We start from the raw sequence: 16,221 nt of genomic DNA, 5'->3' as shown, positions 1-16,221 counted from the left end.
AGTATCTCCCATCCCCTTTCAGGGCACAGAAGAGGGATGGAGAATATATTCTTGAATAGAAAGACTTCCCTGGCCTTTATTGAACAGAAAGGTCCCAATTTTTAGGACTCATGGTGTCTTCTAAGTATTTCACATACGGTCACATGTCCATCTCAGAGGATGAAGTTAATAATGGTTCATTTTTTAAAAAATGATTTATTTATTTCATATATGTGGTTATATTGTTGCTGTCTTCAGACACAGCAGAAGATCAGATGCTTCAGATCCCATTACAGATGGCTGTGAGCCACCATATGGTTGCTGGGAATTGAACTCAGGACCTCTGGAAGAGCAGTCAGTGCTCTTAACCACTGAGCCATCTCTTCCAGCCCCCTCACCCTCCCCCCCCCTTTTTTAATAGTTTGTTTTTTAATATGAGGAAACTAAGGCTGGGGCTGGAAAGATGGTTTAGTGGTTAAGGGCGTGTACTGAAAAGAACTCTGGTAGAAGACCAGAACTCACCCACATTGGCAGTTATAAACGCCCTCGCCTGGCCCCGAGGGTTCCTGCACACATGTATACAAAACCCAAACCCACAAATATACATAATTAAAAATAGAATAAATTGCCAGGCAGTGGTGGCACATGCCTTTAATCCTAGCACTTGGGAGGCAAAGGCAGGCAGATTTCTGAGTTTGAGGCCAGCCTGGTCTACAGAGTGAGTTCCAGGACAGCCAGGGCTACACAGAGAAACCCTGTCTTGAAAAACCAAAAAAAAAAAAAAAAAAAAAAAAATCTTAGAAAAAGCTAGGTCTAATGGTACACACTTTTAATCCCAGCACTTGGGAGGCAGACAGGTGGATCTCTATGAATTCAAGGGCAGCCTGGTCTACATAGTGGGTTCTAGGTCAACCATGGCCACATAGTGACACCTCAGAGAAAAGGGGGAGATGCTTCCACATGCAGAAAGTAGGGGGGCTGGGCCTTAAGCTCGTTTGCTATGTGAAGCCCTGACTACTCTGCCTTTGCTTACAGGCAGACGGAGGGCAAAGGGGACACCACACAGTTCTCTACTGTTGGCTGATTACTGACTTTTCCTTTGGTACATGCCAGGCAAGTCTGGGTGCACAGGTGACAGTCAGCCAGGCATGATCATGCACACCTGTGATTCTAGAACTTGAGAGGCTGCGGCAGAAGGATCATGAGTTCCAGACCTACCTCAAAACAGCAAGGAAATAAACAGGAAGAAATGAAGGGGAAACAAGCTGGTGTTCATAGCATTATGGCTAGAAATCTAGTCGGTCTGGTCAGGCAGGATGGCCAGCATGCCAGCAATTGTGGCACTTGTGGCAATTGAAGTCTGAGGCAGGAGGATTAAAAGTTAGAGGGCAACCTGAACTATGTACTGAGGTGCTGTTTCACCAGAAAAGAAAGAAACAAACAAACAAAGAAAGAAAGAAACAAAGAAAGAAAAAAACAAAGAAAGACTAGAGAGCTGGCTCAGCGGTTAAGAGAACTGACTGCTTTCCCAGAGGTTCTGAGTTCAATTCCCAGCAACCACATGGCGGCTCACAACCATCTGTAATGGGATCTAATGCCCTCTTCTGGTGTGTCTGAAGACTGCTTATAGTGTGTGTGTGTGTGTGTGTGTGTGTGTATAAATTAAAAAAATTAAAAAGAAAGAAAGACCATCTCTCCTCATCCCCAAAATAAGTGGGCCAGTGAGATCAGTGGGTAAAGGTGCCCTCCAGGAAACCTGACAACCTGAGTTCAATTCCAAGGATTCAGATGGTGGAAGGAGAGAGCCAGCTCCTGCAAGTTGTCCTCTGACTGCCACAGGTGCACTGTGGTGTTCCAGCATGTGCATGTGCACACATACACACAGACACAGTCACACAGACACACACACAGACACAGACACACAAACACACCCAGAGAGAGAGAGAGAGAGAGAGAGAGAGAGAGAAGGAGCACTCCTAACATTATTAATATATCAGTGGAAGTAATAGACTACTTTTTTTTTTTCTTTTTCTGAGACAGGGTTTCTCTGTGTAGCCCTGCCTGTCCTGGAACTCACTCTGTAGACCAGGCTGGCCTCAAACTCAGAAATCTGCTTGCCTCTGCCTCTGCCTCCCAAGTGTTGGGATTAAAGGTGTGTGCCACCACTGCCCGGCAATAGACTACTTTTTAAAACCTTTATATATAATTTGTGTGTGTGTGTGTGTGTGGTGTAGTGTACCCATGTGTATGCATGAAGGTCAAATGTTACCTGGAGCCAGGCAGTGGTGATGTGTGTCTTTAATTCCAGCACTTGCGAGGCAGAGGCAGGCAGATTTCTGAGTTTGAGGCCAGCTTGGTCTATAGAGTGAGTTTCAGGACAGCCAGGGCTACACAGAGAAACCCTGTCTCAAAAAAACCAAACCAAACTCAACCAAAACAAAACAAACAAAAGTTACCTGGAGCTCATTCATTTAGCCAGGGAGCCCCAGGAGTCTGCCACTCTGCATCCCTGCCCCGCCCTGCCCCCCACTGCTGGGCTTATGGCTCTGCATGACTGGTGAGAATCTGACTCCAGGTATGGAACTCCTTATGTAGCTGAAGGTGGCCTTGAATTCCCCTTTGTCTAACCTCCTTCCAGCTACCGCACTGGGTTGTCTGTTTGCTTGTTTATATTATGATTGTGGGTCTGTGGGCTCACATGTGACATGGTGCAGTTGTGGAGGTCAGAGGATGCCCTTTGGAAGCACTTCTCCCTGAACCACATAGCTGGGGTGTGGGGGGGGGGGGGGGAAGGGACACAGGAGGAAGGGATTTGAAAGTTGAGGAAGATGGCAGGGAGTGTCTAACATAGGCCAAGTCCTGCTGTTCCTAAAGGCTGGGGTTTGGGGCAGTATTTAAGTGGGACCAGAGCTGGGCAGCATGGAAGTCAAGGAAAAAGGTTGGCATGAAAGTAGGAGCAGTTTGGCTCTACGTAGGGCTTTGGTTCATATTTGTTTCACCAAATGAACACAAGAACAAACGGGGAAGGGATCTTGCTAAGGCTTGTCTCCCCTTTGCTGCGCAGACAAGTGATCCCAGAGTGCATTGTCCAAGCTGGACTCCCCTGAGTGCCGTGCCTTGATTCCCTGCCTGGCAGGGGGAGGCCTTATTTAGCCTGGCCTGGCTCCTCTGAGCTTTCTTGGGAATGTCTATATATAGGGGAAGAGTGCAGCCCAGTTGCCCCTGTCCATCTGCCTGCCTTGGCCTCTGGTTCTACCTCTCCCTGGCCCTAGACTTAGCTGTCTCCATTTTCTTCCTGTTGACTTAGCAACTGTCCCTGAGCCTTGCCTACCTCACTGCTTAGCCTGGACCCTGTGGGCTCTCCGGGGGACAATAGCTGTCCCCTTTCATGTTTTCATAACTATATGTGTATTTGCGAATATCTCATGTAGAAGCTTACCTCCAAACCCCAGGGACCTCACACCTGAAATACCAACTGAAGTGACTACGTTACTGAACGGGCCTTTTTTGCTCACAGCAGCAAAGCCTGCGGTGCTGGGGCTGGAGCTCAGAGGGCAGACTGCTTGCCTGCTGCACACGGAGCTCTGCTCTCGACTCTTGACATCAAAATAAAACCAGGCATGATGCTGCGTGTGTAAAACCCCAGCATTAGGGAGACAGAGGCTGGAGGCTCAGGAGGTTCAAGGCCATCCTCAGCTACATTGTGAGGTGGAGGCTAGCCTGAGTTACATGAGACCTGGTCTCCAGAAAAAAAAATCAATAATATTAAGAGAAAGATAAAGAAAAACAAACCGGGCGGTGGTGGCGCATGTCTTTAATCCCAGCACTTGGGAGGCAGAGGCAGGCGGATTTCTGAGTTCGAGGCCAGCCTGGTCTATAGAGTGAGTTCCAGGACAGCCAGGGCTATACAGAGAAACCCTGTCTTGAAAAGCCAAAAAAGAAGAAGAGGAGGAGGAGAAGGAGGGGGAGGGGGAGGAGGACGGGGAAGGGGAAGGGGAAGAAGAAGAAGCCGCCTGTGCTTCTAATCCTCTAAGTCACAGCAAACAGGCCACTCATACTCTGGAACCTAATATTATAGTGGCAGGTAGAGGTCTAGGTATATAATGTCTAGGACAAAAAACCCTTGCTGTCTTTATTGCTTAGAGAACTCAGCTTTCTTACCCAAAGTGGACTCTAAACGCCTTTCCCCTGGATGAGCAGAGCTGGAGAGCAGATGCTTTCTTCAGTGCTCATGTCTCCCCCCAATGAGCCGCAGTCACTTTCCTCTGAATGCTTCTAGGTGGGCCCCTAGAGTCATGCTTTAACCTTTCCACAGCAAAAGTTAAAGGTTGAGAATTACCAAGGCTTCGGCTCAGTGCTTGAGAGCACTCGCTGCTCTTCCGGAAGACCTCGGTTCGATTCCCAGCACCCACATGGTGGCTCCCAACCACGGGACCCGGTGCAGCCTTCCAGCCTCTTTAGGCACTAGGTGTGCATATGGTGCACATACATACCTGCAGACAAGACACCCATACACATTGAGGAAATTAAGCTTTAAAAGAATCGCCAGGGCTGGGCGTGTAGCTCAGTGGGTAGAGTACTTTATAGCATGCACAGGCTGAGGCTTGAATTTCCTCCCACCCAGCTCTTTTTTTAATTAAAAAAAATTTTTTTTTTTCGAGATAGGGTTTCTCTATATAGCCCTGGCTGCCCTGGAACTCACTCTGTAGACCAGGCTGGCCTAGAACTCAGAAATTCGCCTGCCTCTGCCTCCCAGAGTGCTGGGACCAACGCCTGGCCCCACCCAGCTCTATAAGCATGGTGATAGTCTCGGTGACTGGGAAGACAAAGGCAAGAGGATTGCTTGAACCCAGGAGTTCGAGGGCGGCCCGTTGACAGGGCAGACTCTTTTGTAAAATACATCAAAGGACTTAAACAAGACTTGGTGGTACCTGCCAGTAAATCCCAGCGCTCTGGAGGTGGAAGTAGGGGGATTAGAACCTCAAGGTCCATGTGAGCTACGTCAGGAGTTCAAGGCCAGTCTGCAATATATGAGAGCTGGCCTCCAAAGTGGGGAGAAAGAATCCCTCTAGGGCTTGTACGACTTATGCTCCAGTCAGATGGGGATAATAATAGTCACCTCTTCACGGGACGAATAGTAGATGAGATCACGGAATCAAGATGTTTAGCATAGCATGGGCACCGGTTGTGGGAGTTCAATATATGATGTCACTAGCTTAGTACTACGGATCATTTTCCCTTCTTGGGCCAAACACCAACCCTAGGCACCCAGCACAAGCTGGTGACTTAGTCATCTGGGCTCACGTTTGCCTTTTCTATCTTGGAGGAAGGTGTGCCTTGCGGGCCCTCACCATCCGCCCACATTCACGTGGCTCTGAGGGAGAACAGAGTCTTGAATGAATTTTGGACGTCAAGCCCGGGCTCTTCCCACTCTACTGTGTTCTCGGTCTGAACATCCTCCCCCATTTTGGAACAAGTGTGCTGGGGGTGGGGGAGGAGCTCCCCAAGACAGTGGAGCAGGGCGGGGCCTCCTCCTAAGAATCTAGGAGAGCGAACGAACGTCAGAGACTGCCACCTGCTCCGAAGCTTAAATTTCCCTGCACAGGGCCTTGGCTAAATTAGGTAATGGGCTAGGACTCTGGGAGGGGAGGGGTTTGCTGCCCCCTGCATCTGATTGGTCAGGGTATCCAGTTCTGGGGAGTAGGGAGGAGGGAAGAGAGGATGCCCCTACAAATCCTGGGGGCTAGAGAGATCTGGGGCACCTTTGGGTGGTGGACAGCAGAGGAGACAACCCAGAGCAGAGGAGTCCCAGTCACCAGCAACCATGGTAAGGACAAGAAGGGTCTTCAGGTTTCTGTTCACAGACTGCTTCTGGGCTCCTCTCAGTCCTAGAACTGTGTGTTCTATGGGCAGAAATATGGACCCCTGAAGGTGGAAGATAGGGGTTGCTGAAACCCAAGTCCTGTGGAGACATTCTGGGAAGGCTGAGACTTCTCTTGGGTGGGGAGGGCTGATCAGGACAGCCTGGGAACTGATCCTCAAGGTTTATGACTCCTGGCCACCTTGAGGCTTGGGCCAGTGCTATTGTGTAGCCAGAGCTATGTGGAAAGGTCTTAGTTTGTCTGCTTCCTAGGAGAGATGGAGATCATGAGGGCAGAAAAGTCACCCAACAAGGCAGACCCAGAGTAGGCCTCATAGGCCCAGCCAAGCCTGTGGCAACTGGAGAAGAGAGGCTTCCTCTAAGAATGCTGAGGATGGTGGTTAGTAGGGGTGGGTGACAGGCCAGAGTTAGAGACCCTGACCATCCACAGAGGGGGTCTGATCTGGAACTGCTACTCTCTTCTGAGTACCCTTCTGCTTCACTTGAAGAAGTAATTGGATTCCAGAGACCAGCTGCCATTGTCCATGCCCAACTAAAAATAGCCTATCCTCAAAGACTGGGCCAAGGGACAGAGGGGGGAAGGAGGATGGGCCTGCTGCCTGAAGCATGTCTTGGGAGCTTCCTCACCATTCTTGGACGAATGTCACCCCTTGGGTCCAGACCCAGATGGCCTGACTTGGATGTGACCTGGAGAAATTCTCAGAAACCTTACTTTCATGGTCACTTGTGGAATTCCAGGCCAGCCCAAGTCACATAGCAAGATAATCTAAACACCAAAACCAGAACGTTGAAACAGAACAAGGGTTTCTTATTTTCATACCAAAGCAAGGCCCTATCACATCTGACATTGAGAGAGGTGTTTACCCCGATGACTGAGTGGGACATCTTGCCTCCGAGAATAGGCTGAGGCAAAGCTACCCATCTCTTGTTGTGGTCTCAGCGTCCAAGTGCTTGGCAGATGTTCTGTGACTTTGCAGTCCATTATTTAGTTGAGGGTCAAGTCCCAGGCAGCATTAGGAGACAGGGAAACTAGAAAAATCACCCCCGAATAGTGCTAACATATTCAAGCTCTCTCTTACCCCGATTTCATATTATCCCTGTAAAGTCACAAGATGAGTGACTTGCCGACGGTCACTGCTGGGATGGGGGTTTCCTGACACGACTCTCTGAAGATAAATGGGAAACTGTGGGCATAACCTATGTCCCCTTGGCACTGGGGATGGGTACCAAGGGGTACCTGGGCAGTGCTGCTGGTGTGGAGTGATTCTGGAGGGCCCAGGGTCACTTCCTAATGCAAGAGAGGGGCTAGGGAGGCTGAGGCTGGGGTGAGAGTCTGCCCTCTGCGCTCTGATTCTCTCTGTTTTCTACAGACGGACCAACAGGCTGAGGCCAGGTCCTACCTCAGTGAGGAGATGATCGCTGGTGAGTGACAGTGGGAGGTTGGGAGAGATTAGGTGTGAGGCTGACAGTCCGACTGGCCTCACCGATCACTCATCCTGTCTCCCCTGCTAGAGTTCAAGGCTGCCTTTGACATGTTTGATGCTGATGGTGGTGGGGACATCAGCGTTAAAGAGCTGGGCACCGTGATGAGGATGCTAGGGCAGACGCCCACCAAAGAGGAACTGGACGCCATCATCGAGGAGGTGGACGAGGATGGTGAGTGGGGCCCCTCCAGGGCAGGGGACCGGGAGGAGGGAGGCCCAAGGCACTGTGGGCTGAGCGCCGCCCCCTCCCCCATCCACCAACCCCGCTCCCCGCAGGCAGCGGCACCATCGACTTTGAAGAGTTCTTGGTCATGATGGTGCGCCAGATGAAAGAGGATGCAAAGGGGAAGAGCGAAGAGGAACTGGCTGAGTGTTTCCGCATCTTCGACAGGTGCGTGGGGCTTCTGGGATTCTGGACTTGGGAGCAGATGGAACCTGCGGGGGAGGGGGGCGCTAAAGCGAAGGAGCAGGCTGGCCAGGGTGAGGTTGACCCTGTGTCCTGCTCTGTCCCTCCCTCCCAAAGGAACGCAGACGGCTACATTGATGCCGAGGAGCTGGCTGAGATTTTCCGGGCTTCCGGGGAGCATGTGACAGATGAGGAGATCGAATCCCTGATGAAGGACGGCGATAAAAACAACGATGGCCGCATTGACTTCGATGGTGAGGGCCGGCTGGTGCTCTTGGCTTTGTGGGTGGGGCTGGGAATAGGCTAAATTCCTTCCCACTCTCTTGAGGGCCCATGGGATACTTCTGCAGCCTAGTGCAATTTACCCATTAACGACTAGGCACCCCCCACCCCACCCCATGCCCATCCCTGTACCCTGAACGGTACGCCTGACCTCGTCCCTCGTCTTTGCCGCAGAGTTTCTGAAGATGATGGAGGGCGTTCAGTAAGGAGCCGTCCTTTGTTCGTGTCCATCCAGATTGCAGGTCCCCTGGGCGTGGGCAACTCCATCCTTGTCTTCCCTGTCCCATCAGGGAAAGGCTGCTCCTTTGGGCTCTGTGGCTGGAAGGAATAAAAGCTGACAATGTAACACTGGCCTAACTGACCAGGGGACTGATTGAGGACAAGGGATCTTGGGGATTGCCTGGCTGGCTGGACTCAGAGTTGCCTGGAGCGGCTGGGGATAGAAAAGAAGGAGGGGTCGTGCGAGCGGGAGGCTTGGGCAGCAGAGAGCTGCGTGGAGCTCGCAGGTTCGCAGCAGGCTACCAGCAGCTGGCGCTGGCAATGGGCAGCTGGGCAAATGGCCCGCACTTGCGCCTGGCCCTGGAAGGGGGAGGTCACAGGGTGGGCCGGCCGCCTGCCAACCAAGGCATCTGGGACGGATAGGGTGAGGGCGTGCGGAAGCTGGAACCAGGGAAGAGGCATCGCTTCTTTTCCCCCCACCATTTCTGGAGCCTCTTGGATTTTGGCTGTGGTATGTTCACTCTCTGCAGGCCGCCCTGCTGAGGAGAAAGAGTCTGTCCATCCATCCCGGGTGGAGACACTTTACACACAAGTGAGATGCAGCGATCAGGGCGCAAAGCTGGATAGGAGCATCATTCCTGCCCCAGTCCCCCTCCCCACCTCCCTCCCTTCAGCCCTCTTCCGTCGCGCCCCAGAGGGTCAAAGGCATGGCCGCTATAAAATGAAATTCTGTCCTGAGGTAGGGTGGAGTTGTTCCTCACTCCTGGACCGACTGTCGTTCCCCTTAGGAACCTGGCAGACTCCTGTCCTCCCTAAAGAGTGTAGGACTTTAGCCTCGGAGTCAGGTTGTTTGGGTTTGAATCCCCATCGCCTATGACAAATTCAACTTCTCTGTGCCTCAATTTCTACATTTGAAAAACAAAGGTATTTAGTGGGGGACAGGAGTTCAACAAAACTTGTATTTACGGTGCTTAGCCCTGCTCCATAGCAACTGTCATTTAATAAATGCTGGCACTTACTTGGCTCTGGAGAGGGAACAGGAAGAGCTAGGCAAATGCTCTGCCACTGAGTCCCCCCCTTTTTTTAAAAAAAAGACAGACCCACTTTTATGTATCCCTGGCTACTTTGGAACTCACTAAGTAGACCAGGCTGGCCTCAAAGTCACCAACCTCTGTCTCGGGAGTGCTGGGATTAACGGTGTGCGCCATCATGCCCGGCCTGCCATCATTCTTGAAACTCTGAATTCTCTTCACTCATTCTTCAGCCCACCCTCTCCATCCGTGTCCTGTCTTTTCCCCCACAGAAATATTTCTTTAAAAAAATGTTCTTTCAGACCTGGGCAGTGCCTGTAATCCTAGCACTTGGGAGGCAGAGGCAGGTGGATTTCTGAGTTAGAGGCCAGCCTGGTCTACAGAGTGAGTTCCAGGACAGCCAGGGCTATACAGAGAAACCCTGTCTCAAAAAAAAAAAAAAAAATCTTTTAGATTTATTTAGGTGTGTAAATGTTTTACCTGCATGTGTGTGTGCACCACATGCGTGCCTGGTGCCCGAGGAGGCCAGAAGATGGCACTGAATCCCCTGGACCTGGAGTGAGAGATGTTGCAAGCCAGCCATCGTGTGGGCATTGGCAACCAAACGCAGGTCCTCTTGCAAGAGCAACACGTGTTCTTAACCACAGAACTCTCTCTCTAGCCCCTCAACTTAAAACCCCTTAAAAACTACATGTATGTTACATATGTTTGCTGGTGTGTCCCCATGGTACACCATACATGTAATGGCTAGAGGACAACTTTGGGAGTCATTTTCCCTTTGCATTTTGTGGGTCTGGGATCGAATCAGGCAGTCAGGTTTGCCAGCAAGCAGCATAGAGTTCCTCTTCCTCCTTTCTCCTCCATCGTATACTTCACAACTTCTGTCTTCAGCCCATACTGGTCCCGGGGTCAAGAAATCACCAAGTGCCTACTGTGTGCTGTGTCGTTGGCTCATTCAGTCTTATATTACTTGCTTGGTTCTTATAACAGGTAATCTCTCCCCTCTTCTAAACTACAGCCAACAACAACAACAACAACAACTACAAAAAGCAAAAGGCAGTGGTGGCACACGCCTTTAATCCCAGCACTAGGGAGGCAGAGACAGGTGGATTTCTGAGTTCAAGGCCAGGCTGGTCTACAGAATGAGTTCCAGGACAGCCAGGGCTACACAGGAAACCCTGTTTTGAAAAACAAACAAACAGACAAACAAACAAACAAGCAGATAACAAACTACAGCAGGGAGGATCGTCCTAACCCTCTCACTCACACCACCTTTGTGTCCAAGGATCCTTTAGCTTCTGTTGCCTTCAAGATGAAAAACTTAGCTGTCCATTCCCCTCCGCCTGCCATCCTGGGGCAGAGGTGGGCATTCTGCCCCTGCACTTTTTGGGCCACCTGAGCATTCTGATGTGGCTGCAAGCCCCGAGGAAGCTACCTTAGCAGTTTGTACTCTTCCCTGGAGTGCTCGCACACCCAGAGACGGCCTCCTTCCTTCCCACTGCAGTGCTCTGCAGCACCTGAGGTGGAGTCCCTTTTTTTTTTCTTCTTTTTTAAGAGAAGATCTCACTCTATAGCCCAGGCTGGGCTTAAACTCTCAATCCTCCTGCCTCAGCCTGCTGAATGGTGGGATTACAGGTGTCTGCCACAGTACCCACTGCTTTGTTCCATCTCTAGAATTTGCTTCTCTTTTGGCAATTCCACTAGTAAAGATTCTCATTCTGGGTATAAAACGTTGATGTTACAAGTATGATGATGATGGTGATTCTGCTGCTGCTGGTAGTGTTTGTGTGTGTGTGTATGTGTGTTTGTATGTGTGCGTCTATGCACCCCACAGTGCTCATGTGGAGGTCAGAGAATGTTGTTCTGACTTGATGGAGCTCAGGTCACCAGGACAGATACTATCTACCCATCCAGATCCTTCTTTGGCTTTTAACTAATTTCAACTCTGAGTCCTTGGAACTGGGTAGGTCAGGTGACCACATAGAGGACTAAACACCATTGTTAAGGACCGCATGTTACAGCTTTCCAAGGCAGACACAAACACAACCACTTCAGCATTTATCTGCTCATTTATGGAATGGATTTAGTGCCCGTTTCTGAGCAAGCCTGTTTGTTCTCAGGCATCCTCTGCTCTGACCAGTTCTGGGTGGTGCCTGTGCTGCTTCAAGGACCACGCCTTCTTCCTTTGCTAGCATTACAGGCTGTCCCACGGATAGTATCGATAATACAATACTAAGGATCTATGTAGACCAGACTGGCCTTCAACTTTTAGCTGTCCTCCAGCCTCTGCCTCCAAGTGCTGGGATTACAGGAGTCACTACACTACCAGCACCTGGCTTACTTTCCCTTCCCTAGTCAGGATAAAGCTCAGGTTGGCCTCAAAGATGATCTTGAATTCTGCCTGTACCCCTTGGAGTGCTGCAATGACAGGCACACCCTAGGTTAGTGTGGTTCTGAGGACCGAATACACGGTCTCATGGATGATAGGCAAAGACTCTTCCAACTAAACCGCAGCCTTTGCTGAACAACTGCATGTTAGCTAGACCCCCTCCCCCCAGCCCCCCTAGCCCCCCCCATAGTAACCCAGGGCTCACCAGAAATGCAACTCTTCTGCCACCCCTCCTAGCAATGGGTTTGTCCACAGTAAGATGGACTATAAAGCTCTATGCCCAAGAGAACTCAAGACTTTTCACTCATGGCTGCTAGAAGCCTAGGAAATAGCAGGAGCTAACAGTAGTTAAGAGGTGCTGCCCAGAACCTGACAGGCCAGGCCCTCTGCCTCCCCTCCCTCTTCCCACTGGGCTGCACAACAGCTGCTTCAAGAGTGGACAATTTGGGCAGGGCCCATAACACCATGTGGAGATGGAGCAGAAGAGGCAATGACCCGCCTGGGTCTAGATCCCAATCTTGCTCGGGCTACAGGGTAATCTGGGTCCGGCCCCCACCCCCAGATCTTTAACATGTAAAAAGGTGGGTATCTGGCACTTCTCTGACAGATTCTTGAGCTCTGGGTCTGGTTTAGCCTCATCAGTATCGAACCTGAACTGTCCCTGATGGTCACCTAGCACGTGTTCTGACTCCTCACAAGTGGACATGAGTTTTGGTGCTGGGATTGAATCTGGTACCTCACTCGGATTATATAGGCTCTCTGCCAGGGAGCTATACCTCCAGGCAAATACCCACTATGTGACACCCACTTGAGAGGCTAAGACATACTCACAGAATGATAAAGTAAGACCCCACTGTCTGTCAGCTGCTTCCAACCAACCCTGTAGACAATGGGCCAGAACCCAGACTTAAGCTAACCTTTCCCCCTCCCTCTCTCCCCCAGTTCTCAACCATCCTCTGGCTGAGGGCAACTTTGAGGCAGCAATTTATACAAAAACAATCGACGTGTATTTATTTAATATACATTGTGAGGGTACAAGCAGACTTAATTTAAAAAAAAAAACAAACAAAACAAAAATAACAACACAGCTTAGAAATCAAGGAGGAAGGACAGACAGTTTAAGGAAAAAGACAACACAAAAGAAAGATGGACAGCTGCGTCAGGGCTCTTGGGTGGAGACCTGCTTTGAATAGGTCTCTTGCAGGTACTTCTTAAATGCTGGAAGAGAACATGCGGGGCTCGGGTGAGTGATGGATGAGGGGGGAAAGGGGGCCGACAGGGCCCTTTCCCTGTCCAGCAGATACCCGTGTTGCCATGGTTGGCTCCTGATAGACTAGTTTCCGGAGTCCAGGAAACGAGCAGGAGATATTCTGTTCCCTGACCCCTCATCTGTGAGTACGAAGGCAGCAGCAGGGCGAGTGGAGGGGAAGCCAACCCCCCCGTCCCTCCCCCCAGGGCCCCTCTGAACCCTGGCAAGGTCCTACCTGTGGGGTTTTTCCAGAGCTCTGCAGCATGTGTATTCAAAGGGCTGTCAATGTTGGGCTCTGTGGATGAAGTCACAACAGTCAGAGGGACAAAGCGCCTCATTCAGAGGATGCCAGCAAATGCCCAGGGTGTGTAGGAAGGGGGTCTCAGAAGTTGGTTACCTCCTAGCAGGCTCTGGATAGACAGCAAGATGGTCCTGACGTCATACAGTGCAGACCACTTATCCTTGAGGATGTCCAGGCAGATGTTGCCCTGGGTGTCCACGTTGGGGTGGTAGCAGGGGGTGAGGAACTTCACTGTGGGGGCGTTGTAAGGGTAGCCACTGGGGAACTCTAGGGAGAGTTTATACCTCAGGTCTTCATAGACCTGACATTTGGGGAGAGAAGGGCAGAGTGAGTCCCCTGTTGACCTTGTGTTGACCCATCCCATCCTGGCAGCCCCATATTCCATCCAAGCCCCAAATAATGGCCATGCAGGTAGGAACTTAAGAGTGTGTCTGCGTCTGACTAGCAAACTATATGTTAAGTTGGTCAATGGTGCTTTCTTCCTGTGATGTCAGTGACCTTCTGGTCCGAAGATTTCAACCTGGCATCTCGACGGCTGCTAGAGTAGTCTAACTGGTTATCTCAATTGCTAAAGTGAAAATTTAGACCCAATTTCTAACTTAAAGCCAGATCTGCAGTAAGGGGAAGCTCTTTGTGCTCTCTCACAAGCCAAGGTCCTCCACCCCACTTTGTCATAGTCTACGCATGGCACTGCTGGGAGAGCCACTTTCCTCACACTGAAGGAACATGGCCACAGGGCTCAGCGCCTGTGCTGTGCACTTGGAGTTCACTTCCTCAGCAAAGCTCACCACACTCAGCAAACTGCTGCCCACTTACGGTGCCGGCTGCTCCGTGGATGGTCCCTACCCATTTGAACAGGTTGTCTGATTCAGGGAAGGCGGAAATTCCTTTGTCACCAGACATCTGAGGAAGGAAACAACAGCCCACTGCTGGATTCCAGCCTACACTTTCAGGCACAGCACAAGGGATCACTGGGTGAGCGCCTGCCCTGCCCCCATCATACTCTGCCTCTGAATAAGGCAGCTAGGGCCAGATCCCAGGATGATAACCAGGGGGATCGGAGGAGGGGCAACAGGAAGTGCCTCCTGTGCTTCCAAAGTTTGCCTCCAAATCTGTTTTTCACTAGGAATGTTAAGTGTCACTAAAACAGAAAGATGGCTATTTAGAGGTAATGTGGCAAAGGACCACCAGAGGAGAGAACTCTAAGGCGATGGGGCCAGCAATTCCAAGAAGGGTGGGGACGGGCAACGTTCGAGCTGGGGCCAGAAGCGTAAGTAGGGATGCGCCCAGATAAGCCTATGACTCGGCAGACAGCTGAGGGTGGGCGTCCAAAGGGCTTCCCATAGCGAGTAAATTACACCCATAGTATTAGCAGGTAGCCTGACGTAGTAAAGGAGGTTACTGATAATTGGGTGGGGGATGGGAAGGCAGGCCGATTGGTCTTAGAACACGCACTCACTCACCATGAGGGTCATCAGCTCCTGCTGTAGCCTGCGAAGAGAAGTCGGGGTTACTCAGGACATGAATACAGTAGAGGTGATACATCACTTCCCACCCGACTATCCTGAAGAGTTGTCATGGGGGCCTTGCCCCTTCTTCAAAGGCAGGTTCAGCTCGGGCGTCATCATCGACAGGAGGACCCAGGAGAGCCTTTGGCCGCATGTCAGCCCTAGCGCTCTCAGGGCAATCTACAAGGGCTGCCTGGCAGCGCCGCCAGCCTTCCATTTCCTGCGTTCCTGGTGTCCCCTTATGTGCCCCAAGGCCCGGGGGTGACCTCCGCACCACTCACCGCTTGCCCACAGGGCCCCGGGCGGCGCCCCCGCAGGGCTCGGCTCCTTTTCGAACGGCGGCAACGCTGGCAGCAGCTGGGTCGCGGTTTTGCGAGGCCATCCCGGAGTTGCTGGCAACAAGACAGGAGTGTGGAGACGAAATGGCAACTGCGGGGCTGCGGGCCGCCGCCCGCGTTTGAATTGCAACCCTCCCGCTGTGTTAGCCAATCAGAGGCTCGCTTGGGTTTGATCCAGCCAATGGGACAACCCGGAGCGCTCTGCCACTGCGCAACTGCTAGGCCACCCAGTAACGCGGCGCGATTGGACAGCGGAGCGCATCTCGGATAGCCGATTGGTGAAGAAAGCTGCCATTAACTAACGAATCGGTGGCGGATTGGTGGTCTTTGAAAGACCATTAAAGGGTCAAAGGAATCGTCCACGTGTACTCGCCGCCCCTCCCCCGCTGGGTCTCTTTGGAACCCCGACTCCTGTCTATCGCTGGCCTGTAACTTGGCTGTGCTGCCAGGTATGGACTTGACTTCTTGATTCTCCTTGCTTTCACTTCCGAGTGTTGAGACTTCACGAATGAGTGCCCCACACGCCCGGCAGTGGTTGGATCTCCGTCCAAATCCGTCCAGGCACACGCCCAGGAGGGAGCACATCTTCTGGAAAAGGGAGAACTTGACAGTGTTATCCTCCAAGCTGGAAACCTTTTCTCCCCACCCTATTAAAATGTTACTGTTTTGGGTTCCCACAAACCTAGGAAGGTGCCGCTGACAGCAGACTCCCTATTTATTAGTAAACGTGGGTTCAGGTGGTGCATGCCTGTAATTCCTTGGAAGGTGGAGACAGGCAGGAGTAGACAGGCTAGGCTGGACTATGAGAGAATGCACCTTAAAGAAACAAAAACCGGGTCTGATGGTGCTCAACGCCTTTAATCCCAACAAAGGCGAGAGACCTCAGAGTTCCAGGTCAGCCAGGGAGGGCTACATGTAAGAGATACTGTTTCAATTCCAAAAAGCAAAAATACTCCCGAGTAAGTTTGCAGTACCACCTCAGCAGTGTATTAGCCTGTACACTGGGAAAGGAAAGGGCAACTGCATTTTTCCTTTGGTAGGCCACCCAGCCCTCTCAGGGCCAGCCTTCCCATTGCACATTCCTAAATCGGAACAAGGACAGGGGGACTGGCAGAGAACACAGATGTGGCAGGCAGGCGGGCGGGCGAGTGGGT

At 51.4% G+C, this 16,221-nt stretch overlaps 2 protein-coding genes across 2 annotated transcripts; one reads left to right on the top strand and one right to left on the bottom strand.

The window, feature by feature from the left end:
• Positions 1–4,776: 4,776 nt before the first annotated feature.
• Tnnc2 (troponin C2, fast skeletal type) lies at positions 4,777–8,359 on the top strand. The gene is made up of 6 exons (XM_052181736.1): positions 4,777–4,791; positions 7,231–7,282; positions 7,373–7,516; positions 7,621–7,735; positions 7,868–8,004; positions 8,207–8,359. Exons 1-6 carry the CDS (start codon positions 4,777–4,779, stop codon positions 8,236–8,238), a joined length of 495 nt encoding a protein of 164 aa, XP_052037696.1. The 3' UTR covers positions 8,239–8,359.
• A 4,296-nt stretch (positions 8,360–12,655) lies between these two features.
• On the bottom strand, positions 12,656–16,197 carry Ube2c (ubiquitin conjugating enzyme E2 C). The gene is made up of 7 exons (XM_052184250.1): positions 15,750–16,197; positions 15,011–15,655; positions 14,685–14,712; positions 14,038–14,124; positions 13,318–13,522; positions 13,156–13,215; positions 12,656–12,889 (listed from the first exon to the last, which is right to left on the bottom strand). The coding sequence occupies exons 2-7, from the start codon at positions 15,109–15,111 to the stop codon at positions 12,831–12,833; spliced, it is 540 nt and encodes a 179-aa protein (XP_052040210.1). The 5' UTR covers positions 15,112–15,655; positions 15,750–16,197; the 3' UTR covers positions 12,656–12,830.
• Positions 16,198–16,221: the final 24 nt, after the last annotated feature.

Source organism: Apodemus sylvaticus, chromosome 5, assembly GCF_947179515.1.
Source record: "Apodemus sylvaticus chromosome 5, mApoSyl1.1, whole genome shotgun sequence".
In the NCBI taxonomy this organism is placed as follows: Eukaryota; Metazoa; Chordata; class Mammalia; order Rodentia; family Muridae; genus Apodemus; species Apodemus sylvaticus.
Note: the sequence above shows the minus strand (reverse complement) of the source record. Positions and strands in the feature narration are given on the sequence as shown.